The following is a 26,566-nucleotide window of genomic DNA, read 5'->3' on the forward strand; positions in this document are numbered from 1 at the left end:
ATTTGATGCCCCGCCCCCGTCATATAGTATTTCGAATAGTCAAGATATTTTGCCCAGTTGTTGTCTCAGGTCTTCAGATGATACGTGGCAAGTTTGAGGTCAATTGGATGAAAAATGTTTGCAAAGGGGGAAAAAGCATGACCACAGTGAATGTGCCATAATTGGACATTCAAAAAGTCATAGCTCACTTCCTGTACATTTTAGGAAATGGCTTCCACTGACTTTTTTGTGTGTTTCAGGGTGATACACGTGCCTGCCAATTTTCGGAGCTCTAGGTCAAACATGCCGGGATTGTTTTTTATTTTTCTACGCTAGGGGGCGCTATAGAGTCGCGTTGTTATGACAACTGCATAATATCACATTTTTCGCCAGGCCCGAAGAGTGTGCAAAGTTTGGTGAGTTTTCGTAAATGTTTAGGTCCTCAAAAATGTGATCGTTTGCGGAGAATGAAGAAGAAGAAGAAGAAGAAGAAGAAGAAGAAGAAGAAGAAGAAGAAGAATTCAAAAAAAAAAAAGAGGGACCTCGCTGCGGTCGCTGCTCGGGCCCTAATTATAGTGTGCTTTGATAAACCAGCTTTTTTGTGATTACTTCAAAAATATTTTCCCATGTGAAGTAAAACTGGTGCTCTTTAAATTGGGAAAAAGTCAATAAAAATGTTTTTTTTAAACATCCTGATCAAGAATAAAACGGAGTAAATTGATCCAGCCTGAAGGGCAAGATGAGTCAGGATAGGCTATTATTTTATTTGAGTGAAGCAGTTGTGAGGAATTCCCAAGTCTCAACTCATAGGCGGAAGAACGTGCCGCATGGAGCTGGGAAGCAGCCGAGAAGAGTCTTCATCTCTCCGCCAGACACAATGCTTAGTCATGAGCCAGGCACTGCTCAATCTGACAAATCCTTATTAGGAAAAGCTTTTTTTTTTTTTTTTTTTTTTTGAGGGGGCGGGGATTTATTTCCTTTGAGCTATGTTCAGAATTTAGGAGTCTGATATTTTCAGGCAAAAGCTTGAAAATCGTGTTTTGCTGATTCAGGCCAGTTGCAAGAAATCACCATTTTAAAATGTTGCAAAAAAATAAATAAATAAAAATAATAACAATAATAATTATTTAAAAAACAAAAAAACAAAACAAAAAACATCCATTATCTGAACCACTTAATCCTCACAAGCCTATCCTAGTTGTCTTCAGGCAGTAGGCGGGGTACACCTTGAACTGGTTGCCAGCCAATCCAGGATAATAATGAAACATGAAGGTACTACAACTGAACTACTACAAGGTTGATTGACAACACAGAGGACAAAGACACGGCTCTACACTAACTTTTCTACTACGAGCGCTAGTGCGAGTAACATTTTTAGTTGCTCGCACTGCACTTGATTTGGTCGCACCATTTTTTGTGGAGGTGCAGCATGACCTTAGGCATACGCAACTCGATATATTTGCAAAGTACAGTGGAATCTCTACTTACGAGCGTCTCTTCATACGAAATTTTCGAGTTGCGAAACGCCTCAACGTGAAAATATTGCCTCTTGTTACGAAAGAAATTTCTAGATACGAAAGGTAAAAATACATTACCGAACGCAACATACTTTCGGCTATGGCTATTTCCTACCATAGGTACCTACGAGCGTAAATACTAGATCGGTGTTTGTGCATCTTTCTGGCTAAGAGGAACCTTTACCATAGGTATCTATGAGCCTAGATACATACATACATATACAGCGTCCTCATTTAGAGATAGACCGATATGCTTTTTTCAGGGCCGATACCGATTCCGATTATCGGTAGTCAAGGAGGCAGATAACCGATATTTGAAGCCGATATTCATTTGCAGTAAAAGTTCAAATGTTGGCACCAAATTTTTGAATAGTGCAAACCCTAACCGTTCTTTACAATGGATTCTCACACTACACTTTTCATTTTACATCCTTCTATCTGCAATAAGACGTTGGTGGCGGGGGGAGTTAAATGTGGGGCCAATGTGACATTACCTTTTATAGCATTTGGGATACTTGTAGTTTTATTCTATAAATGTTATATTTTTATATTTTGAAGTAATAGGAGGAGCCCTGTCATTCAAAATGTGCATCAGCTGTGGCATTACTTATTACTACAGCAAAAAATAAATAAAAAAAATTCCATGAGAAAAACTATTCATCCCTGAACACCATACAGTTCTTGTAGACCTTATTATAATTATTGTTATTGTTACCATATAGACAGTTTTGATAAGCTGAGGATCTTAAATCGAGAACAGCAATATCATGCTACTCCTCTCTACAAGATAACTGTCAAAAGACACTTCATCATGTAGTTTAGTGCCACTTAGGATGCCCCAATCAACGCAGAAAAAGGTAGAGTAAAATAACTTGGTTATAATAATAGTAAGAATAACTTGGTTAAACAGACATTGTTGCGGTGGACCGCTGCCACTTTCTGCTGTTTAATGTGTTTTACACTTATAGACACGTGTGTGTATATGGGCACACTATTCTCTCACTACTGTACTGTACTGTATCACTTAATGGCACAGATGTACTTGTCTAAATAATAACTGGGCTGCAACATTGCTAATTCACATTAACAAGCACTATCTTAGCTGTCCACATGAATAGTTACTAACGCACGAGAAAGTTATACAACACACCAAACATGAGCTCATTATTCAAAGTATGAGGCACGTAACGAAATTACATCACTGAACATTAATTGCAGCCGACTACGGCCGTAGATGTTACATATTAGTGGCATCCATTGAGAGCATAATGTCCCAAATGACGGCAGACATGACGTGAAAAGAGAGACAAAACAAGCAAATAAGCACACTATACTTTCGTGCACTTCTCTACTAATGCCAAACATACGGAAGAGAACACGTTCGTGTAGTTAAACGGTGTTTGAGACACTTAATTAGTTACGGAGCGGACTTTAACGAGGTGCACAACGAGCTGTCAATCAAATCGACGTCGAAGCTTAAGGCACACAATGGCAAACCAGTGCGACAAATAAACACAATATAAAGTAACTAAACGCTATTTAGTGTCACTGTGGCATCTAACTGCATAATAACCGCTATGCAACAAGTAGTGGACGTGACCCAGAATGCAATGTGTGCGTCACGAGAGGTAAATATAATGACATTACTCTACTCTTAACATGGAACTAGACAATATAATAATGACAACTGTTAATATTTGGAACCTTTCTAACAAACATTATTTACTTAATTAAGTGAAAATGTGTGTGATTCCCTCCCCGAGTAGTTCAAGTAGCGAATTAGCTACTGAGTGTTAGCCTACATGCTAAGCTGAACACACCACTGTTAGCTAGCGGGGATTCAATGCAAGGCAATGCAGCTCCATTCATATAGTGCATTTAATACACAACATAATTCAATGTGTTTAGCTTATCATGGTGAAACGATCGGCGGAGTCTCTTCTCTTTTAACTTACCTTCGAAGCATGTGTCTCGCGTTGTGTCCGTGGGTGCGTGTGTGACCGGCTACTGTGATACAGGCATACACTACTGATTGGTTCTGGCTCTTGCACGGCTAACCAATCAAATGCTGCTATGGGCGTTACATTGCTGGAGTTGGACTCCATAACAGACAGAGACGCTCTGGGCTGCATTCGAAGCGAAAAGACGGAGTTTTAAATGGATCGCTCATATCGGCCGTCAGATTAATAAAACAGACCGATACCGATATGTACCAATATGTCAAATATCGGCCCCGATTATCGGTCTATCTCTACAGTCATCATTCATCCCGCGGCCCATGAGGTGTTCCGATAGTTTTTCGTAAATGTATGAACTAACGGCCGACGAATTTGTACAAAAATTCAAACAATTGGTGATTGATGAAGGCACAGTAAGTTTTTAATTGCGACGAGATGGGCCTTTTTTGGAAAAAGATGCCACGCCATACCGGAAGTTTCCATGAAGTTTCAGAATTTGTTTAAAAGAATCGCCCAGAAAAAGTGTTCACCAGTCGGGCGTTTGCTCACTAAGATGATGTTTGCCTTGGACATTTTCAAAGGATTGTTTAAAATAAAAAAAAAAGCAAACATCCTTGGATCAGTTCTTTACAAAACACCAGGCAAAACAAAAAACACTTCTGAGAGAGGAGGACATGAACCAAAGAGGGCAAAAAACGATAAGGACAGCAGTTAAAAAGGTGAATGACCATCATTTTTATTCTTTACTCTATTCTTTGTTTTTTACATTATGCACAACTCTCATTTATTGTGCAATAATATAATTGTAACATGTATTTGTTACATGTTTTGATGCATTTTTATGCTTTATAAAACATTTATGTCTGAATTTTGGGAGGCTTGGAACGGATTAGGGCATTTACATGGAAAATGTGTCTCTACTTACAAAATTTTCTACTGAAGAACTTTCTTCCAGAACCAATTAATTTCGTAAGTAGAGGTACCACTGTACTTGATTGGAACACGAGGTTTGCCTGCAACAGCAGTGACTATCAAAACAAGTCAATAATTTCGTGTAACTTAACTCATGTAAACATTATTTTGAATGAACATGTCGGCGTTGTGTGCTGCCACATTGAATTTCTATTTTACTGAACTAAAACATTAAACCTAGCAACCACAGGAGGGCGCTTAAAGACTGCACAAATTCAAACTAAAACTTCTTACAGGCAGAATAATCTGTATCGTTTGATTTAGCACCTTTCGCTGGCCCTACTTTACCACCATCATTCTCCTCCTCATTCTCATTTTGTTTTAGAAAATAATCACCAATAGACCGCTTTATTTTTTGAAAATTCGCTGTCGCTCTTCCCTGAGCCCCAAGCTACCACACCACAACCGCCTCCATTGCTTGCATTACACGTAAGCTGTGCGGATCAGGAAGTAGCCAGCCAATCACATTGCAGTGGGTCATGTTTCACTCAAATACTATGGGGTATATGTCACGGAAGAGGCGGGACGTGATTTTGCACGTCAGTTTATGTTGTTATGTTGTTGATGTTCTTAATGTACATCAAACGCGACTGAAGAAAAAACATTTTGAACCATTCTAAAATTATAATGTAGACTATCTAAAATAATAATAATAATAATAATAATAATAATAATAATAATAATAATAATAATAAGCTAAAAATGCTGATCCATCCATCCATTTTCTTGACCGCTTATTCCTTATTCCTTTTTGTCATTATATGCTAAACTTGGATTTTATTTTATTTAATTTTATTTTATTTTATATTATTTATTTTATTTACATCAAACGTGACTGAAGAAAAAACATTTTGAACCATTCTAAAATTATAATGTAGACTATCTAAAATAATAATAATAATAATAATAATAATAATAATAATAATAATAATAATAATAATAATAATAATAATAAGCTAAAAATGATGATCCATCCATCTATTTTCTTGACGGCTTATTCCTTATTCCTTTTTGTCATTATATGCTAAACTTGGATTTTATTTTATTTTATTTTATTTTATTTTATTTTATTTTATTTTATTTTATTTTATTTTATTTTATTTACACAAACATTGCAAATGCAAAGTGACAAGTACACACAGTAAAGCACCTCCCTTGCCAAGAGCGATATGTTGCATGGCTGAATGGGGCACCAAAATGCTGAGCAAACCTTTAAAACAATTAGCAGATTAGTGGCAGCTGCTTCAATGGTAGTATAGTGAATGAAGGGGCTTTAAAGCCAGACAATGGCACGCTACACAGGCCAAAAGCCACTTCCTCCATTGCACAAACTCAACTGTGCACACATAGGCTACACATGCTTGCAAAGGGTTGGAAATAAATGAGTGTTGGGGTACTCAAAAGTTTTTTGTTTTGTCTTAATTGCTTGTGTACAAATAGTTGGACAGGGACTGCAGAGCCCATGTCATGAAATTAAACATCCGATTAAATCTTTTCCTACATGCATCACTTGCTAACGTGAACAAGTCAAAGTCATATCAAGTATTTTTCTTTTGGGATGTGTGAGATGCATGCATCACATACACAGGTCCGCACTATAATTACTAAGTAAAAAGTATATTAAATGTATGAAGTGTTGACTCCTGAAAGGTTTAGGACCTAAACCTTTTCCAAAGGCTCTTGCATTAAATTAATTACCAAAGACTAAAACGAAGGACATGTTTGCTATAATTATAGTTAGCTTTAGTTAGTTTTGTAAACACAAAATGTAGGTTTTTATTTTATTTCGGTAAAAATATTGTTTTTTGAATTTTAGTTTTAGTTTTTCATTAGTTTTAGTTACTTAAAATATAACCTTTAATTGCACCTGTTTTTCGATACCCTCCCTTCTTACTTTGACCGTCTCCAAACATTTTTGTTTTGTTTATTTTATTTGAACTGAGCCAAATGCCATTTTTAGCATATGTCACGGGCCACTGAAAAATGGAGGCAGCAAATGGCCCCCGGGCCGTAGTTTGGACACCACTGGATTAGGTGTTTTATTTTTTTATTTTTTTATTTTTTCCTTGCTCTGTGCTTCTCTTCCACAAGAAACCACTTGCCTCTTCAAACCCTTCACTCCACCCCGGTTGTCACGGTAATGAAATCTATAAAGTCCATTGGCCCAGTAGTGTAGTGTCGATGTGATGCGTCCTTTGCATCAGTCTTGACTGACACAAAAAAAGAGCTAATTTCAACTAAACACGAAAAAGCCAAAGGGTGTATAAAGTGTCTGTAATTCTTGACCCTTGACATATTTTCATGAAAGCATGTCACAGACAACTGTTATAATTTCTCCCAAAAAAAACATCAACAACAACACACTATTTCTTCTTTAATGTACCTAAAATCACAGAATGAACACAAAACTGAAATTTATCCTCCTCAAGGGAGTAACTGCTGCAACTCATTATGAGCTTAAAAGCTCTGTGTTGCTTTCTCTCAACAGAAATATGGACAAGAACATTTGAAATGATGTAAGGCCCAGAGAATAGGCTGTCAGACTGCAACTAATCCTCCAACGCCCACCCAGTCAAAATGACATATTTTCAAAAAGACAAGGCCACGCAAAGTCGTACACTTACATTGGAGTGTAGCAGATGCATGAAGCGACTGGTTCAGTCATTTGTTCACGTCCTGTCAATTCATACTGGAAGATTTTGAAAGAAAACATGCTAAAATAAGACTGTTCTTATATATGCGACTTAGTCTTATAGCCTAGCCCTAGTCTATAAGTTTCATTATACTGATCCTGTCATCAGTCGCGTAGTGGATACATGAAGCGACAAGTTTAGTGGTGTCGTTCTTGTCTTTTTAATGTAAATCTTACATTTACAGGACTTTAAAGGGAAAAATAATGTTAAAAGCAAACTGTTTTTTTTTGTGTGTGTTTTTTTTTTAAATCTGTAACATAGATTATTGTAGTCTATATCCATTTTCATTACAAGCCTTCTATTTACTGCTATCAGTGCCATAGCCTCAGGGGAAGTGAAATATTTGTACCACCAAGCCATGGACCTGCAGTGTCCCATGAGTCATGTCCACCAAATCAGTGCTTGATTACGTCTACTTCTACTGTTGCTACTTTATAACTTTTTATTATCGCCTTGTCTTCATACTAGAGCCCTGACTACAGACTGCATAACTTCATTTTCCACTATAAATTCAGTCCACACAACCCCATGTACATTTAAGTGAACTGAACTAGCTGAACTGAAAGCCAAGATATGGCTGACATAGATATATCAAATATTGTTTAAACAAATGAGTGTTTGTTTGTTTTTTAAATGTTTTTCCCATGAACAAAAGACTAGCGGCATAGTAGCTGTTTTGATAACTATATAAGCACTGGTATTACAAGTATACAATCAAGGAAGTTTGATAACTTGAAAAGGCAATTCCCAAGCAACCCCCACTGAGACGCTAATTGTTCAATATGATCCTCAAATCTTGGGTTTATGACAGTTTACAGTAACCCAAATATGTGTGCAAGTTGGAATGTGCTCTGTAGTCTGGCACTAACCTATCATAGGTTAACATAGTATGCTATTGTAGTATTAGTCATAAGTAGGGGTGTGAATTGCCTAGTACCTGACGATTCGATTCGTATCACGATTCACAGGTCACGATTCGATTCGATACCGATTAATCCCGATACGGATTTATAAGTCGATTGTTGCGATTTTTTTCATTCAAATTTAGAAAATACTAATCAGTAAGCTTGTAGAGTGTAAGATTTATATGAAAATGTATTATTTATTTATCTGAAATTTCAGTCTTATACAGGTTGTAATCTGTTTCATGTTTGAACAGCATTAAAATAAAATATTAAGGCTTAATGTTCCGTTCATATAACATTCTTCCATGCTCAAGGTGTGAATCCTAAAAAAAAAAATAAAAATAAAAAATCGATTCTGCCGATTATTGAATCGATTCGAGAATCGCGCGATGTAGTATCGCGATATATCGCCGAATCGATTTTTTTTTAACACCCCTAGTCATAAGTATAGTAAATATGTATTTGTCTGGAAAACACTTGAAGGCCAACAATCAACGATAAACTATATAGCGTTAGCAAGTCTGCTCATGCCTTCTTGTGCCACGTGAGAACACGCAAACTCGTTCATTGCTGGCTGTCTATAACCTCAGAAGATCGTCAAGGACCATTTGTGCTGGACTGGCGCTCAACAACAGATATTGCTTAACTAGGATTAGACAGCAGATTCTTCTCATTACTACGGCCTTGTCAAATTACAACCACAAATCATAAATCAATGCAGGTATAATGTGGTTGCTCCACACCCACCCATCCACTCACTTTTTCTCTCTCCACGGCATGCCCTCAACAACATTGTCATGACAGCAGTGTCTTGCTCCTCCTAACAAGGGTTGGCCTTGTTAGAGCCCAAACTGCCAGACCGCACCTGGCTGACATCACAACAACCAGTTGCCATATCAACCACAACTTGGCAACGACAACTTGGCAGCTCCACAGGGGATTGATTGGTTGAGCCATTTAGTGAGCAGGGAAATTATGGGAGTATTTTGTCTGCTTAAGTAAACAAGTATACACAAGGGCTGCATCCTAAATCTCCTCACTTCAAGTTCCTTGATTGTCCTTGACCCAGAAGTTAATCTCAGGAGAAAGCCCGGTCACGGTATAACTTGAAACATACACCAGTCCTTTATTCATGAGATTGCATGATTTCCCATGAACCATCAAGGACATATGTTGCAGCACTATTAAAAGGACAGCCGCAAAGCGAATTCATCCATGACGCGTCATATTGGATTGGCATCGCCGGAGGAATGACGATATCATTAGTTCAAACATTTCTCCCTCCATTCGTTTGTCCGTCAGCGAGCTCCCCGACTCCTCCGTGGAATCGCTGGTGGGACCTCAGGAGTGAACATGTAAACAAAGGAGGCAGGATTGAGGGCTTGCAAATAATGAATTGCGATTCACCCAGGGTTTTAGCCCCTCGCCAGAAGGAAGACTCACCGAAACAATGATGTTAGCCTCGCTTGGCCCGAGCTTAGCTCAGCAAAGGGATGAAAGATCTAGCAACAGCTTCATCATGTGTTGCTATCATCACAATCCATTCCGTCATCAAAGCTGCATTGTTTGCGCCATGTATATTTGGTAAATAAGTCATGCGGTCCCTCATTCAATTGCCTGTCACAGCTAAATGGTTTCCCGATACACAGTGACCCAAACAGCATAAGGGCGAAGCAATTTTCAAAGCAAAGGACAATTTTCATGCTGTGAACACTCAATCACGAGTGACAAAATGACGTGCGCCGCAAACAATCGCGTCGCCTCTTTATAGATCATTTTGGCTTCTGCCCGTTTTAAGGGATACGGAGAGGACAGAAAACCACTCAGGGCTTCAAACAAGGAGGCAAAAGTGCAGCTGTTATTTCCCATCATCCATTAGTGAACCAGGCTGGCACAAGAACGGTGAGTGCATGGAGAGGAAGTGATGGGTGTCACTCTGTCACCTGCATACAATTGCTTGTGCTACTATATAGAGTGCAGTCAATAAATATGTTACCTAAGTTCCAAATGTTGAAATTACATGGATGGATAAGTAGTCAAAAAATATCTTGGTAAGGGTTGGTGAGTTAGACCTTTGGATGCTGCAAAATGGCGCTTGTAACTTTTTGTACATCTTTTAGTGACACGGTATCACATACAATGGAAAGCTACTCTCTAATCTGTTGGAATTTAGAGGTTTCTGGGGTTGATTAAAGATTGTGTTTTTGCAACTATGTGTGTGGCAGGTGGTGTCTGGTTGGTACTGGATTTCACTTTATTTCATCTTTCTTTCCTTTGATCCTTCCTATTGTCACCTGACAACTTCACAAACTCTGGCCAGACTCTGAACTATCCAGTAAGGCAAAGGGTAATTTTTAATATGTTTCAGGTGAATTAAAGAGCACAAACACACACATGCACACGCACACCAAAAAATACAGTGGAAAGCTAGTATTGCATTTATTATAAGTATTGAATTTTAAGTCACCAAATATCGCCAGTGTCACACTTTGAAACATTCTGTTTTCCTTGTTGCCATATTTTGGTGGCCTTCTCTTTTTAGGAAGCGCCGTCGCTATGAATCAAATGATGTCATGACTGGAATATAATGACATGGCTGCAGAGCATCCTTCGACCCGTCTCTCAAGGTGATAAACAGAGTCTGCCACGTGGAGACAAGAGATAACTAATCCAACATAAGCAGTGAATTACTGAAAGTAACACCATGAATTCTGCGACGTCCAATAGCTATACTTTGTATTCTGACAAATGGATACAAAACATATATGGCCTTGTTTGTAAACATATGCAACAACAATATTCTGCCATGGCCAAACAATTAGCTGAGCTCAACCCAATAGGCAAGTCAATTGAACTGGTAAGAAGCCGATCAGAATGAGGATGAACTATTTATTTATTAACTATTTTCCAATTGCTTCAAGCTGTGACTCAAGGCAACTTGGTTAGAAAATGGCAGCGATGAAGCTTCACGCTGACTGAATTGTTTACATTTGCGAAAGGCAACCTTGTCTTTGTCACAAAGGAGCAACTATTGCAGAAAAAAACTATTTTGAGCATCAAATGTGCTTGCAATATGAATAATGAAAACACAGCTAAAAGCTCAGCAGTCTTTTTTTCTTTCAACCAAGCCATTAGTTCCATCCATTTTCTCAACCGCTTACTCCTCACAAGGGTCGCACAGGGGTGCTGGAGCCTATCCCAGCCGGCTTCGGGTAGTATGCAGGGTACACCCTGAACTGGGTGCCCATTAGTTCCAAATAGGCTAATATACTAAAACAACCAAGGTCTCAAGCCCTGGAATGCTGCTTTAAACCAAATACTTCCTGTTCACTTTTGGGTCCTTGAGTCTTTTTTGTGTACACTTTTAGAAGTTCTTCATTATTATAATGCAAATAATTGTAAGTAAATCATGTTAACGTCTTTTTTTTTTTTTTTTTTGTAATCCAGGTGTTGCTAATAAATGTGCAACATCATGCCACTGAGGAACTTTCTAAAGTATGGAAATTGTTTTTGTCTGCGATTTGACATGCCGTCTCATCTCTGTTCTAAAAATGCTGTTGAGCGTTTATCCCGCAAAGTAAACGTGGTCAATTTTCTACCACTGGGTGAAGCGGGAACATTGAAGTGCGTTTAAACAGGATGTGCATGACTCACAAGTCAGTTGCCATAACTACGTATGGCTCTATTAGACGTGAACATGGATGTATTGCATTGTGCACGACAGCAAACAACTCTCTTTGTGTCTTGTTGATAGTTTCTTCTTTGCTTTTCTTGTGATGTTAAATCGTCTGGTTTAACGATAACTTGAACAATTTTACTGCTGTATGAAGACTGAATATATTGTATGATATCAACTATAAACCTAACCCTTTAACTTGAACTTCAAAGTAAATCAAGAACTTGCAGCACAGTTTTACTGAGAGCTTAAGGCACTACAACGCATGCGACTATTAGTATAGGGAGACTTTTACAGCGAACTTACCAGTTTATCATGATACGCCTCACTGAGACTTGAGGGAAACTTTACCAAATGCATCATCATCTTCTAAATCTTAAACGTAATGAAGCCTGTTGAGGCCACAGCAGCTCAACCGGTGAGGATGATAAAGGACAATAACATGCGGTTAAAAATGTCGTGGTACAACGCATCGCTTCGCCAACATTTCACCAGGGACGCGGCTGTATGCCCACTCCACCATCAACCATGAATCTTGGGCAATTAGGCTGAGAAAGTGAGAGGAGGGTGATGTAGGAGAGGGTGGGGCCTCTGTGTTCTCGATGGAAGTGTTACGGGAAAGCAGCAGCAATATAATAACGCATGTGATCATTTGAAACGCTGTTGATGAAGGACTGGGGATCGTGGTTTAACCGGTGAGAGTTTGATGTTCAGGATGCTGCACATGTTGCTTGTAGCCATCACTAAAAATAACACAGTTGTGTGCTCTCTTGCAAACCAGATGAATCTTCCAGATGAAGAGTTGCTCAATGTTCATGTCAATGCTCCAACATGAGACGAGAGGCCAAATTACAACACTGATGATGACAACCGGTTGTAATCATGGGGGTTTAGAACACAGGGAAGTTTGCAAATTATATGTGAGGATTGCTATATAAAATACTGCAGCTCATCCCTCCAATCCTCTGAAAATTTGAAACATATAAGAGAGCCTTTCTTACTATTTTGTGTCATAAAATTAAATACTGAAAGTACTAATTAAGACATTTTATGGCTGTATTCGCCTGATGTTGGGTGAATTATTGTTGCAGCTGTCAAAAGTAATCGATTAATTGACAAGTAATTGATTATCAAATTAATTGACAACTATTTTAATAATCGACTAATCCTTTGGAGTCTTTTTGTCATTTAAAATTGTGCAAATCATTTGATTTCAAAATATCAACAGTAATTGTGCACTGTTTTCTTTAGCCCTTCATGAAATAAGACTGATTATCTTCTGTGTTTAATCAGAATAAGACACTTGCAAACATCAGTTTTTACTTTGGAAAACAATGATTGAAACGGTAACAGTACAACATCAACCCCCCCCTTTTTTTTTTAAATTGCGAATACGAATTTCGAAATATGCACCAATCACTGGTTAATAAACAGTAATGGGGGGTGCTTTCATTCTAATGCTTTAATGCAAAATTAAATTGAATCAGATTAGCCGATTAATCGACTGAATAATCCATACATTAATTGATTCTAAAAATATTTGATAGTGACCGCACTAGTGCAATTACACTTTATTGTAGTACAGCCAAGAAAAAATAAAATAAAAAATGCTCACTGTGGTGACAAATATTTTAACGGGTTTTGCTTGATTGTTTGCATTGGTGAAGTACTAAATAAAAATCACAAACATTAGAAAACAGTAATATATAATATATAGGCATGACAAATCAGACATTGCCAGGTCTTGTTCAATTAGAGGTTTCCAAGGCAACAAGGGGCAGAAGGCCCAACACAGTAGAAAACAGTACATGCAGAGATGCCTTAGCAGCCACAGACACCTACAGTACTAAAGAGGAAATTGCCTTCAGTACAATTCTATAAAGATTATGATAGAATATTGTTTATGCACATTTGCATTATAATGTTATAATGCTGTATCCAGTTTCCCTAAGGCAGTTTTGTCAAACTTGTTTGTCATGGGGCACATTATCTTTATGGTTGTCCTCAGAGGGCTGTTATGAATGTGAAACCATTTAAATATATTATCTCCTCATCATAGACAACAAATTGATGGATAACTACTCTTGAAATTACGAGTCAAGGAAAATACTATTAACTGTTGCATTCATTTTAAGACGGAGGTTTGTCAAGAAAAAAGTGTTTGCAGCGCAATATTTCAACGTTACTATATTGCCATTTTGGTACAGACTTCAGCCACACATGACATTATTGGCCGGATCCGACCGGCATGCCTTGAGTTTGTAACAAAAACAGATACACATTTCTGCCAGGTCACAGAGCACAATCCCACTACAACCAACGTGAGCAACACTAAAATGTTCCCTATGAAGCACAGCAATCCGGGGAAAGAATGGATTAATTACTCCACAGTGATAAAGAGAAAGGCCCCGAGGTGGTGATAAACACACAGAGGTCTTTTACACATGGACAGGAAGGGAGGCAGGCCCCGGCTGGAGATGCAAGCTGGCTGTAAGCTGCGTTTGCATCACCCTCGCAAGCTGAACCACACAACAAGACTTCCATCGCGTTGTAAAAGGCAACGCAAAGCCAGCGGGGATGGGCTCGGTAAACCACTGTCATGCATTATAATCTTACGGTATCGGCTCAAATTTAGGTCAGTCTGAAAGTAATTTAGATTTCGCATTAGCAACCTCCCCCCTCCTTCGACCCGGAGGCATGGATGGATGGAGGGATGGACTGATGGATGGCGAGTCTATTTGAAAAGGGGGTTTCCATTTTCTGCCCACGATCAATGCGAGCGCGCCACAGCCCTTAAAACGCGTAATAAGACGTAAATCCACGTGAGGACGACAGTGGTCCAGTGACGACAACATCTGGAGGACAGAAACACACGTCTCGATAAAAATGCACCACCTTCCTAGCTCGCTCACACATTCTGTTTTTAGGTTCTTTTACACGTGAGATGAGGAAATGGGGACCAAAGAAACTGGAATGACATTGCGCTTGCTTACTGTGAAATAAATTCCCTCGGGGGATGGAGAGCCTCTTTTTCGCCCCTCGACTTTCCTCCTTTCCGGCGTGTGAATCCAAAATTCAAACCATTCAAAACGGGCTGTGGGTCGTTCCAGTCTCGGAGGTATTTTTTGGTCCAGCGCGGAGTGTGAAAGATGAAGGCTCCCAGCATCCGAAAAGGAGCGAGCCAGCTGTGGGGAGGAAGTGGGGGAGAGGAGGGAGGAAGGAAGGAGCGGCCGGGCCGGAGCACTGCGCACAGGCGGGAAGGCAGAAGCAGTCACTTGTCTCTCTCTTTCTTCTTCTCTCCCTCCCTCTCCCAATGTGTGCCTCGCCAAACAGGGTCCCTTCATTCCTGCGAGACAGACTCACAGACAGTTGAGGTAACAGTGAGAACAGCGACACCCAGTGGTGATGAAAGGAATATATCGTTTCTCTATAACAGTGCTGCATGAGACCCTGGTTGCTCATGGAAAACCGTTTGAATATTTATCCAATATACTTGATATACAACTTAAGGTTCATGTACCAATTGTCTGATATATACAAATACATTAAACTGGATAAGGATGTCCTTCTTAAGGTCCGTGTACTGTATATGTTCATTGTCTACACTCTACACTCACTTGTAAGACAATTCACTGCATTAGTAAAACAATTGTAGTGCATTTGTAGAATAGTAAGTGTGTCTCACTAGTTAGGGATAAAGCTGTCACTCAAATATGGTTCAGGTAGTATCTCACTGAGAAGCAAAGGTTTGTTATGACTGTTTGCAAACGTAGCAAATCTTGTTTTTTTGGCAAGGTTCGTTAAAGGTCACAAACAGTCGCAATGACGTTTGCAAATGGTTTTAGTGGTGGTACACAGCTTTTCTAGTCACCAAGACATTTGAAATAGTTTACAAACGTAATTATGGATATTTAATACCACTTTTTTTTTCTCAGACCGACATACCAATATGAGTACTCATCCGTTCAGTACTCACCGATACGATACCAAGTGCCGATACCACTAGTACATTTTTAACACACAAAATAAAAAAACAAAAACAATTACAGGTTATTTTAAAGAAACACAATATATCCATACCCATATCACATTTTACCTAATTGACATTAAAGGCGGTTTTCTATTCTTCTAATTTCTCATTTCTAGTTCCTGACTGTAAAACAGTCATAAGGGGGCAGCCGATACTGGTATAAGCCGCCTTCACGAATATCAATACCTCAAAATATGGCTGCATGGCCCATCCTTAAACGTTATCGTCTCCAAAATGCTTAAAGGTAGTTTTCCTGGTATCAATTCGGAGCGCCCATTTAACCTGCCATGCAGGTCTTTGGAATGTGGGAGGAGACCAGAGTACCGGAGAAGACCCACGCAGGCACGGGGAGAACATGCAAACTCCACCCAGGAAGGCTGGAGCCTGGACTCGAACCCGAGTCCTCAGTACTGGGAGGCGGGACGTGCTAACCACTCAATCCACCGTGCCACCCCCCGGTATCATTATAGACACATCTCACTGAGCGGAGCAGGCTTGCATTTAGCGGCCGTACGGAGAACGGCTGTGGTGCGTTCTCCGTACGGCGGCCGTACGGTCGCCGCAAGTATATAACGCATTCAAGTCTACGTGTCAATTCACACCAGCTTCGGTGCGGTGCGTCTGCGGTGCAGAACGACTGCGGCGATGCCGAAGGTTTCCGCAAGCGTTCTATTTCTTCCGGATGCCGCATGCGGATTTTCATGAAGCTGAAGAAATTACACGAGACGGACAGGAAATCGAGCGTCTCGCATCAAGGTAAATCCGGTACATTTCAAAATAAACCATTTACAAACTTGTTTTTTGGCTAGCTGCATAGCATGACATCAGTCGGACATTTAAGACAAAAAATGAGCTCAGAATAAATTAAACACGACAAAATGACACTATTTAAACACAAAACGTACTTACCCATGGTAGAACAGCCATGGTAGAAGTCGCAGAAATAATGTCCAAAAACAATATCGATGTGACAACAGCCAAGCGTGCCTATTGTTTACAAATAGGACTATACACTGTTGTTATTAGGTGAACTCAACTCTCCAGCTTGAACCCCACGTGAGCTTGTGGTCTGTCGGGAGCAGATTTTGATGTGACAACAGGCAAGTGTGGCTATTGTTTACAAATAGGACTCTACATACACGCTTGTTATTGGGTGAACTCAACTCTCCAGCGTTAACCCCACGTGATCTTGTGGTCTGGCGCGAGCAGATTTCCGGACACGCAACGCATGCGGTGTGAATTGCAGTCCTTGCGGCGTCCGTACGGCCGCCGTACGGAAAACGCACCGCGTCCGTTCCGCAGCCAGTGTGAATTGGGCTTTAGCATTACGTCATTATGTCGCGGGTGCTATTTCTCAGGTTTCGCTCAAGACTGCACAACGTTGCAAAGACGTTCGGCAGACCCTCGCAAACCATTTTTATGCTCGCAAAGAAATTTTGCACTTGTTCAATTTGACAAGAAAAGCTGTTTGCGAGCATAAAAATATTTTGCGAGGGTCTGCTGAACGTCTTTGCAAACTTGAACAAAACCTTGGGAAATAACACTCGCTACATTGGGCACATTATCATAAGCCTGTGTCGCTCAGTGACCCCGGGTTTTCACCGGATGCGGTTGCGGTGCGGTTGCGGTGCGGTCCGGCGACGCAAGCAATTAGATTCCATTCATTCGAATGGTGCAGTTTACACCGCTTGCGGGTGCGTTGCGTGTCGACTGCGGAAGGCCTGCGGCGTGCCGCAAGCCTTCCGCAAGGATAGACCTATTTTCTATTTTTGCCGGACGCCGCAGCGGTAGGCCTCCGGCAAATGGCAAGCTAGCACAAAACACATCGAGCGGGACAGGAAGACCGACGCAGTTTCAAAATAAATTTCCGGTTACCTTTCAGAATAAAACATTCGCCAGCTCCTATTTCGCAAGCTTTTCAGCAAAACGTGACGTGGGCGTCGCCGGGCCATGTGCTCATTCACGGTTTAGACACCAGCGAACATGGACGAGGAGAGGTTTATATTGGAGGTGGAAAACCACAAAATAATATATGACACGGCACATCCTTTTTATAAGGACAACCAAAAAAAGGATGCTGCATGGAATCTCATAGCAGAAGAAGAAGAAAAGGTTAAATCAAAAGAAGTCCACCTCTCTTTCTGCTTCTCTGTTGAGCACAGACTTTCTGTATGTTTGTCGTTGTGAAATGCCACATGATCGCGCGCGCGCGGTCCCGCGAGACACGTTGGGAAGTGGGCGGCGACGGAGCTGCCGGACCGCAGCTGTGCGGAGCCGGTGTGGATTGACAAAAAAATTGACCCGTCCGGAGCACGCAGTCAAGACGCACCGCACCGCAACCGCACCGCAACCGCATCCGGTGAAAACCCGGGGTGAGATACCACCCATAATTGAATGAAACAGATAAATAGGCCAAATGAGAACAAATGCTTTATTGGAGGGATTTAAAAGACAAAAGGCAATTGAAAAAGTAAACATTTCTGATCAGCTCTGCATGTGCAGACTCTGTTCTATCCCTGGCTCTATCTATATTTGTCTTTTTTGTGTGTGTTTTCATCTGTATCAAACATTTCTTTGTTCAGTCATGTGTAATCCATTTCTAAATGCCACACTCATTGGCAACAGTGGCAAACGAAATCTTGCACACATTGTTCTCACGTGCACTCTTTGCCTCGGTGCGCAAGACAACCTCTGGGTGGTCTGATTATGTTGCCTGCATCACCAAGCTCATATCACAGTCGTGTCACTCACTATATTTAAAAAAAAAAAAAAAAAAAACATGTACTGGCAAACTTATCCCTTGAATGTTGATCCATTTATTGAAGCCTCCTCTTACAAAATACTCATTTGGAGCTCTTCTGTGCACCAGCGTATCCTTTGCTGCCTAATGACCTCAGCAGGGAACATTAAACTTTCATCTGAGCTAATCTAAAAATTGAAGTCCCCTTAAGCAAGACTCTCGCCTGCACCAGTGGAGCAGCTCAGATTCCCAATGTAAGACATGTGGTTCTACTTTGAAGGTGTAATAGCTCATATGTTTCACAAGGTGTTAAAAGATGAACTCACACGCTCAATGAAATTGCGTGTAAAACGAAACATGCAGCGTCTACATGCTTAGAAGTAAGGGTTCCATAAGAGGGTTTTTTGTTGTTGTTGTTTTTTACACAATCACAATTACACAATCACGCACCAGTGGCCGGGTGATGCCATGCAATGTCACAACACACTATACTAATTTTTTGTATACTATATATATATATATATATATGTATATATATATATATATATATATATATATATATATATATATATATATATATATATATATATATATATATATATACATATTTGTATACTATTTAGATATTTTTGTTCCTACCATTGTAACCCACCCTGGAGGGAGGACCTCATGAGTCCATTTATTGACTTTCTTCTTGGGTGCGGATGGTGGCTGTGGCCTATGAGGTAGAGCTCGTTGTTGTTCAGTAACTATCATGTCTGCTGTACAATTCCCACTCTCTCCAAGTTGTCATTGGGCAAGACATTTTACACGCTTTGCCTCCAGTGCCACTCCCACTGGTGTACGGATGGTGCGAATATTTGGTGGTGCCCAGGAGAAAAGATGGACTTTGGTATGTGGGACCTGGGAGCAGGCTGCCATGTTGCCCTGTGAGAGTTGAATACTGGTTTTGCTACTGAATATACACTCCGTTCTCTTCAAATCAGGTGTGACATGTCAGTGATGGTTACTATTCACACATGTGAATTTGTATTAAAAGCTGGATTGAAGTGAAACCTCAAGAGATTAGAAACCTCAAATAATCAAGGTAAGCTAAATCTTATTTCAGCAAGTGTGACTTTTGGACCCTTATGGAGAACGGTAGACTTTTTTTCTTTTTTTTTTTAGGTTAACATTTGTTTCTTTTTTGTAAACATGGGTTAGAGCAGGGGTGTCAAACTCATATTAGCTCAGGGGCCACATGGAGGAAAATATATTCGCAATTGGGCCGGATCGGTAAAATTGTAAAATAATTTTTAAAACATTGCCGTCAATTACATGCAGATTTTCGCTATTTGTGGGCCAGCCCTAAATTGTGGGGCGCATCTGTACAAATATTGTCCTAATTTTTTTTTGCATAAACCTGTATATTGTTCACTGATTGTGTGCCGGGTGCCGTTAATGAAGTTATAAGGACGTTAATCCTTGTCATATGTGTAGTTGAATGTGTCTTATTCAGCATGTTTGTGTTTGATTCATGTTTTTATTTTTTAAACAAACTAACTTTAAATTGTGTTTAAAATAACGACATTCAGAGCAATTCCATGTACAAGATGCATTGCTCAACTGAGACTTACTTGTGTAATTATGAATTTATAAGCTTTGATTGTGGCCGGCTGATTAATTGGGCCGACAGTCTTTTTTTTTTTTTTTTTTTTGTAACTTTACAAAACCATCTCGCGGGCCGGATTAAACCCCATTGCGGGCCTGATCCGGCCCCCGGGCCTTATGTTTGACACCCCTGGGTTAGAGAGTTTGGACAAAAAAAAATGTACCACTGGCTTCCCCAAGGGGGTTAGGGTGAGTATTGAACCTCCTTTTCTAGCAGTTTATTTTTACTGAAAGGTATTTCAACATTATTGAAAGTAATTACTGTACTATGAAAACCTTGTGGGTTTCCCTCACTTTCACCTGATTTTGTGCCAGTGTAGGATCTTGTCATCAGAGCCAGGCTTATTCAGTCTCTTCTGCTGTCACCTCACCATTATGATATGCTGATGGATGGATGGATGGATGGATGGATGGATGGATAGACAGATAGATAGATAGATAGATAGATAGATAGATAGATAGATAGATAGATAGATAGATAGATAGATAGATAGATAGATAGATAGATAGATAGATAGATAGACAGACAGACAGATGTATACTGCTCTCATTCGACCATGCATGGCTTTACTTTTTATAAATGGCTTCATCTGGTGCAGTATGTTTGCTATGTTTGCCTTGTATTTGTGCTACTAACTGACTATTTTTTGTCCTCCCTTTCTATATTGCAATTGCTGGAGATGATGTGAATTCACCTGCTGAGGACAGCCTGGTGTGCATGTCTTGTGTGCGTCTTGCTGCCATATTGCTGATTCCCTTCTGTCCTCCCCTCCCTCCTAGACCTAGATAATAATAGGTTTTCCTTGGACAGTCTGCTGTCCTTATCTATGATTTTCTGAAGATTTTTCAATCATAAAACCAAAATCCTCATTAAAATTTTTTTTTAATGTTTCTCCGTGTCAACAATAATGATGAACACAGTAAACAATATTTTTTATGGAGAATACTTTAATAGGAACAGTTTTGTTCCTTATAAAGAAACAAAACTCTGTGCAGGTTCTAGATAAAACCCTTGAAACATAAATGGGTTCTCAGTATAATTTACTGTGTTAGTTCTAGATGAAACCCTTAAAACAAAAGAAGGGGTTCGTTATGGAACTTGCTGTGAAGGTTCTGGATGAAACCCTTGTAATATAAAAGGGTTCTCAATGGAACTTTCTGTGAAGGTTCTCGATGAAACCCTTGAAATACAAAATGGTTCGCAGTGGAACTCGCTGTGAAGTTTCTGGATGAAACCCTTGAAACGTCACAGGGTTCTCAGTGAAACTCCCTGTGTGACATCTAGATGAAACCCTTAAAGGGTTCTTTGTTGAACCTTTCATACAGGGTTCTGGGTGGAACCTTTCACAGATGGTTGTGGGTATAACCCGTTATGTTCTCAGTAGAACCCTCCTAAAGGGTTCTAACCTTCATAAACGGTTCTAACAGGAACCTAAAAAAGGGTTCTCCTATGAGGACAAGCTGGGGAACCTAAAAAGGTTCTAATAAGCACTTTTACTTCTAAGAGTGTACACACCAAACTCATTTCTTAAATGTTGAAATCCGTCTCCTCCCATCAGCGAGTCATTTGCATGATTTGTTTGGCACAGTTTTGACTGATGGAGGGTGAGTTTCATTGGCTGGGTACAATCTGACCTGCATGTCTGTCAATCATACGGCACTTTCGTAATACTCACATCAATCCTTTTGGTCAATTTAGAGGATCTCACATACAGTGTATCTATTTTGCTTTTTAACATTTATGGCAATATTATGCGGTGAAAGTCCATTTTTCTTGTCAGTTGTTTATTTTGCGATTTGAGAAGCACTTGATTTAGTTGTTTGTTGGTAGGCTACTTGAAGATTGGGAATAATTGAATAAAACGTGCTGTGTGTGTTTCAGTACCACGGTGAGTTCCAAGGAGCGAAAGACGGGTGGTTCTCAGTAAATATTCGAGGAGTGTGTGCGTGTTTGTGACTGCCAGTGATTCCCTGTGGCGTGCCAGTGAACGCAGGGGTGTTTAAGTCCCAAGCAGCATAAGCATCCCTCAGGCGGGTGTAGCATCTGCCCGACCACCGAGGGCTGTTAGTCAGGAGACGACCATTCTACCACTGATCCACACTGCCCCAATAGTAACACCAACTGGATGTATCGCTATTGAAATGCCGACAGCACACTGGAAATTTGGAACGTTTGTCCTTCACTGGAAATGAGGGTGTGGTCAATTTAACACTCAAGGTAGTGCTATTCAGGACACTATGGAGTTGGCATGATTCTAACTCCATTGGTTACATTTAGCTTCTGCTCCAAACCTTGAGGAAATTTACTCTGACAGAGCAATAGTGTAAGAATAACACTCTTTACACCTGATTTCATCGAACAGTGGAAATCTAACACTGACAAATTTGCTGTGTACTGATTAATGTGAAGCGTTGTTGTTTAGTGTAGCTTGATACACTTCTGAAAATTTCTCAAATTACCATACATTGTAATTAATAGTGATATTCATTTTTGTAAAAACACCAATCATGTTAATGATTTAACAAGTTAGGAAACAGATGCATGTGAATATACAACATTCTTTCTGGAAATATCTGCAAGTGTTGACATTTTCCAATGATCATTTGAACAATAGTACTACAAAACTAGACTAAGTGCAATTTCCGCAGAAATTGGGTGGAAATGCTGAAAGCTGAATGTTAATAGCTGAATGTTAAGCAAGGAAATTGAAAGATAAATTATGTGTAAAAATATAAAGTAATGAACTATTAATTACTAGTAGTAGTTGTTGTAGTAGTTGTAGTAGTAGGCAAGGCAAGTTTATTTGTATAGCACATTCCATATACAAGGCAACTCAATGTTTTTTACACAAGGAAAGACAACACATAAGCATCAGCAAGCACAGTAGTAAACAACATTCAGAGGAAAAAGAGAAAATAAAAGTAGGTTACAAAATTTACTAAAAGAACATACATTGACAATGTTAAAACATTATACAGCAAACTTTAAAAACGTTTAGCATATGGAAGTTCTAATTTAAAATACCGTATTTTCCGCAGTATAAGGCCTTCAATGTATGACATATTTTCAAACTTTTTCCATATATAAGGCGCACCACATTATAAGGCGCACCTTCAATGAATGACATATTTTACAATTTTTTCCATATATAAGGCACTCCAGTAGAGGCTGGGGTTACGTTATACATCCATTAGATGGTGCTGCGCTAAAGAGAATGTCAACAAAACAGTCAGATAGATCAGTCAAACTTTATTAAAAGATTACAAACCAGCTTTCTGACAACTCCATTCACTCCCAAAATGAATAAACAGCTGTTTTATTATTTTCTCTGAGGTAAAGTATTAGTATTAGCTAGCGATCCAAGATGGCGCGATCTTCTGCACATGCGCGTCACCGATCGTGCAGGGTCGCCGATAGCGTCTTGACAGCGAGACCTGTTGCGGCTCAATATTGATCCATATATAAGGCGCACTGGATTATAAGGCGCATGGTCAGCTTTTGAAAAAATCGAAGGCTTTTAGGTGCGCCTTATAGTGCGGAAAATACGGTAATAATAAAATAATTAAAAAGAGGGAAAAAAAAGATTTATTAAAGCTGTCCATAATCAAAGATATGAGGGAAAAAAAGCAAAGTTTTCAACCTGGATGTAAAAGGATTTACACTCGGGGCTGACTTCACTTCTGTTGGTAGCCTATTCCATTTGTGTGCAGCATAATAACTAAATGCAGCTTCACCATGTTTGCTTCGAACTCTGGGTTCCACTAGTTGGCCCAAGTCTGTAGATCTCAGAGCTTTGCTGGGTTTTTACTCAACCAGCATTTCTTGAATATATTCAGGACCCGACCCATTCAGTAATTTATAGACCAGTAGCAGAATTTTGAAATCTATTCTCCAGCTGACTGGAAGCCAGTGTAAATCCTTAAGTACTGGAGTAATATGTTCTGATCTCTTTGTTTTGGTCAGGACTCGAGCTGCAGCGTTCTGAATGAGCTGCAATTGTCTCATGTTCTTTTGAAAGAGTCAAGTTAGAAGACCGTTACAGTAATCTAGTCTGCTGGAGATAAAAGCATGGATAAGCTTCTCTTGGTCTGCTTGAAGCATGCAGTCCTTCAGTCTGGATATGTTTTTCAGCTGGTAAAAAGCTGTTTTAATATATTTGCAATGTACAGTCGGAGGTGGGATTCGAACCTGCAACCTCCTGGTTACTGAACAGCGCACTATACCAAGTGATCCACTGAGCAGTATCAGAGAGGTGCTAATGATGATCAGTTGTATGTATGGAAGTGGGCGTGGAAAGTGGGACTTTGAAAAAGTTTCATATCAGTCCCATTGAAAATGAATGAGGAAAAGTTGATCTTTAACATTAAATTGTGCAAGTACTGCAAGTAATGTGGAATAAGACGATATATTCCCAGGAAGGTGTGATTTTTTTTTTTCTGCAAATTTAAATTTTAACGGTGTAAATCGGAAGTATTATGTGGGAGTTGTTTGATGCCAAAAAAAGAAGTGAGGGGGATAAAATGCTATAATAATAATAATAATAATAATAATAATAATAATAATAAAGGTTAGAACAATCAATCTTCCATCACTTGGGGTCTTTGGGGCTACCACATTGGTGACACCTGCATTACAACATAGTATGTCTGTGTCATTGATTAAAAACAATGAGATTTTATTTTAACAATTGCTACATACAGTATATTCCAGTTTGAATTGCAAAGTATTTTTAATAACACAGAACCATAATATAATAAATACATGAGTTACTGATGGTGTAGTGTTCAGTGTTGCCGGTAACGCGTTACTTAGTAACGCGTTACTCAAAAAGTTGCTTTCTAAACTAACTAATAGTCTAACGCGTTACTTTATTCTACAAAGTAGTCTGATTAAAGTTACTGTCCAGAGAATCAATGCGTTACTCCACATTTTCATGAAGAAGGCAAACTATCTCACTGTTGTAACAGTCACAAACAACTACTGCTAACTACGAAGATGAGGCAGAAGTCATTGATCACCACACTGAATTCAGCCATGGTCTGGTCATGAATGGTTTGCACATTCAAAACAAAAGTGATGATACTTTTACTACTAGTTTTATTAACCAACAGGCACACAACACAACAAAAAAAGTGTGCATTATGGACCTTAAAAGTGGTAAAAAAAATAATTTATTTCCATCCTCAACTGGTCCGTGAAGCATTATGGGATGTGGTCGTCTCCGCCCTCTCGCCAGGGGGAGTGACGTCAGACAAGTTACGTTTTCAGTAGGGGTGGAACAAAAAAACGATTCGACCGAACCATCGTTCGTCAAGGGGAGCTAAACGACCGTATCGGTTGCGAGTGAGGCTTTATGGTTTTCATAACAACAGCAAGAGTTCTGCGCCGTGCTCTACTTGTTTTGTTTACATTTCAGTAGCATCACCATTCAAGCTACTTCCTTGTTTCCGTGCTCGCGACACGGCGCGCGCGCGCGCAACGAGTGACAACATACAAATGGAGACAGTTAGCAGAAGCCGGTGCCGTACATCTCGGTATTTCCCATGGCTATCGAGTCCTCTCGGTGCACTTGTATGTCCCGGGCCGGCGTTGGTACTGCGCGCGAGCCAAAAAGAATAACTCCCGTGACGATCCAATGCATGGATTCAAACGACACAGGTATGTCCCACAGCCAACACACCAGCTAAGCTAAAAGCACACTGCAAGTATCTCATTTCTCAGTTTGTGGCTCCCTGTCAATGTCTACAACTAGCATGAGCAGCAGATAGGAGAACTGAGACGTGCCCGCGATTACGACAGCCCAAAAAACAAAATATAAACAGTAGTGATTCTGTGGTCATCATCGTGTCTCAGATTAAAAAAACAAAAAAATATGTCATACATTAACCAAAAATGAAAGTGATGACAAAAGAAAAAACAATTGTTAAATACAAAAATTGTTGATTAAAAAGGAAATGAACTTTTGGAAATATTTTTGCATATATTAAGTGGTTAAAATGTGTTTGATAGATTTATTGTTCCATAAGGTGGCTTCATATTTCTTTTGGCTGGACGGTAGGTTTATTTCATGTCTTAAATTTATGTTTCTGAAATACTTCCCAATGTGCAAATATTCTGTTTAATTGTGTTGGTGTCTGTCTAAAGGTTAAATATTTATATTTAACATTAAATTATCAACCTTTTGTTTTCCTGATCCTTATTTTGAAGAGAAAAAACAAACAAACCAAAAAACAATTATAACTGTCAATAACTACTAATAAATATTTAAACTGATACATGTGTACACACTGGAATAGCGGAACAAACAAACAGAGGAATTTAGGGGATTTTCATTTTCAACCTGGATAGATTTTTATTTTTTGTTTTATAAAAAGTATTTACGTTACAAGAAGTCAAGAGAGACTGCCTATTTTGTTTTCCATAAAAAAAACCTTTATTTTCATGT

At 39.5% G+C, this 26,566-nt stretch overlaps 2 protein-coding genes across 10 annotated transcripts in view; one reads left to right on the forward strand and one right to left on the reverse strand.

Moving 5' to 3' along the window:
- ctnnd2b (catenin (cadherin-associated protein), delta 2b) overlaps positions 1-14,995 on the reverse strand; it is a 153,573-nt gene extending 138,578 nt beyond the window's left edge. For all 9 annotated transcript variants that reach the window (XM_077537232.1, XM_077537198.1, XM_077537241.1 and 6 more), the window contains exon 1: positions 14,694-14,995. The gene's annotated coding sequence lies outside the window, so the exon portion shown is untranslated. The remainder of the gene's footprint in view (positions 1-14,693) is intronic.
- Positions 14,996-25,188: 10,193 nt separating this feature from the next.
- The window catches only part of LOC144030718 (calcium-binding protein 5-like), a 31,107-nt gene continuing 29,729 nt past the window's right edge, over positions 25,189-26,566 (forward strand). Inside the window, exon 1 of the mRNA XM_077537262.1 lies at positions 25,189-25,779. Within this exon, the coding sequence (XP_077393388.1) occupies positions 25,665-25,779 (115 nt within the window). The 5' untranslated portion in view covers positions 25,189-25,664. The remainder of the gene's footprint in view (positions 25,780-26,566) is intronic.

This window comes from Festucalex cinctus, chromosome 1 (genome assembly GCF_051991245.1).
Source record: "Festucalex cinctus isolate MCC-2025b chromosome 1, RoL_Fcin_1.0, whole genome shotgun sequence".
Classification (NCBI taxonomy): Eukaryota; Metazoa; Chordata; class Actinopteri; order Syngnathiformes; family Syngnathidae; genus Festucalex; species Festucalex cinctus.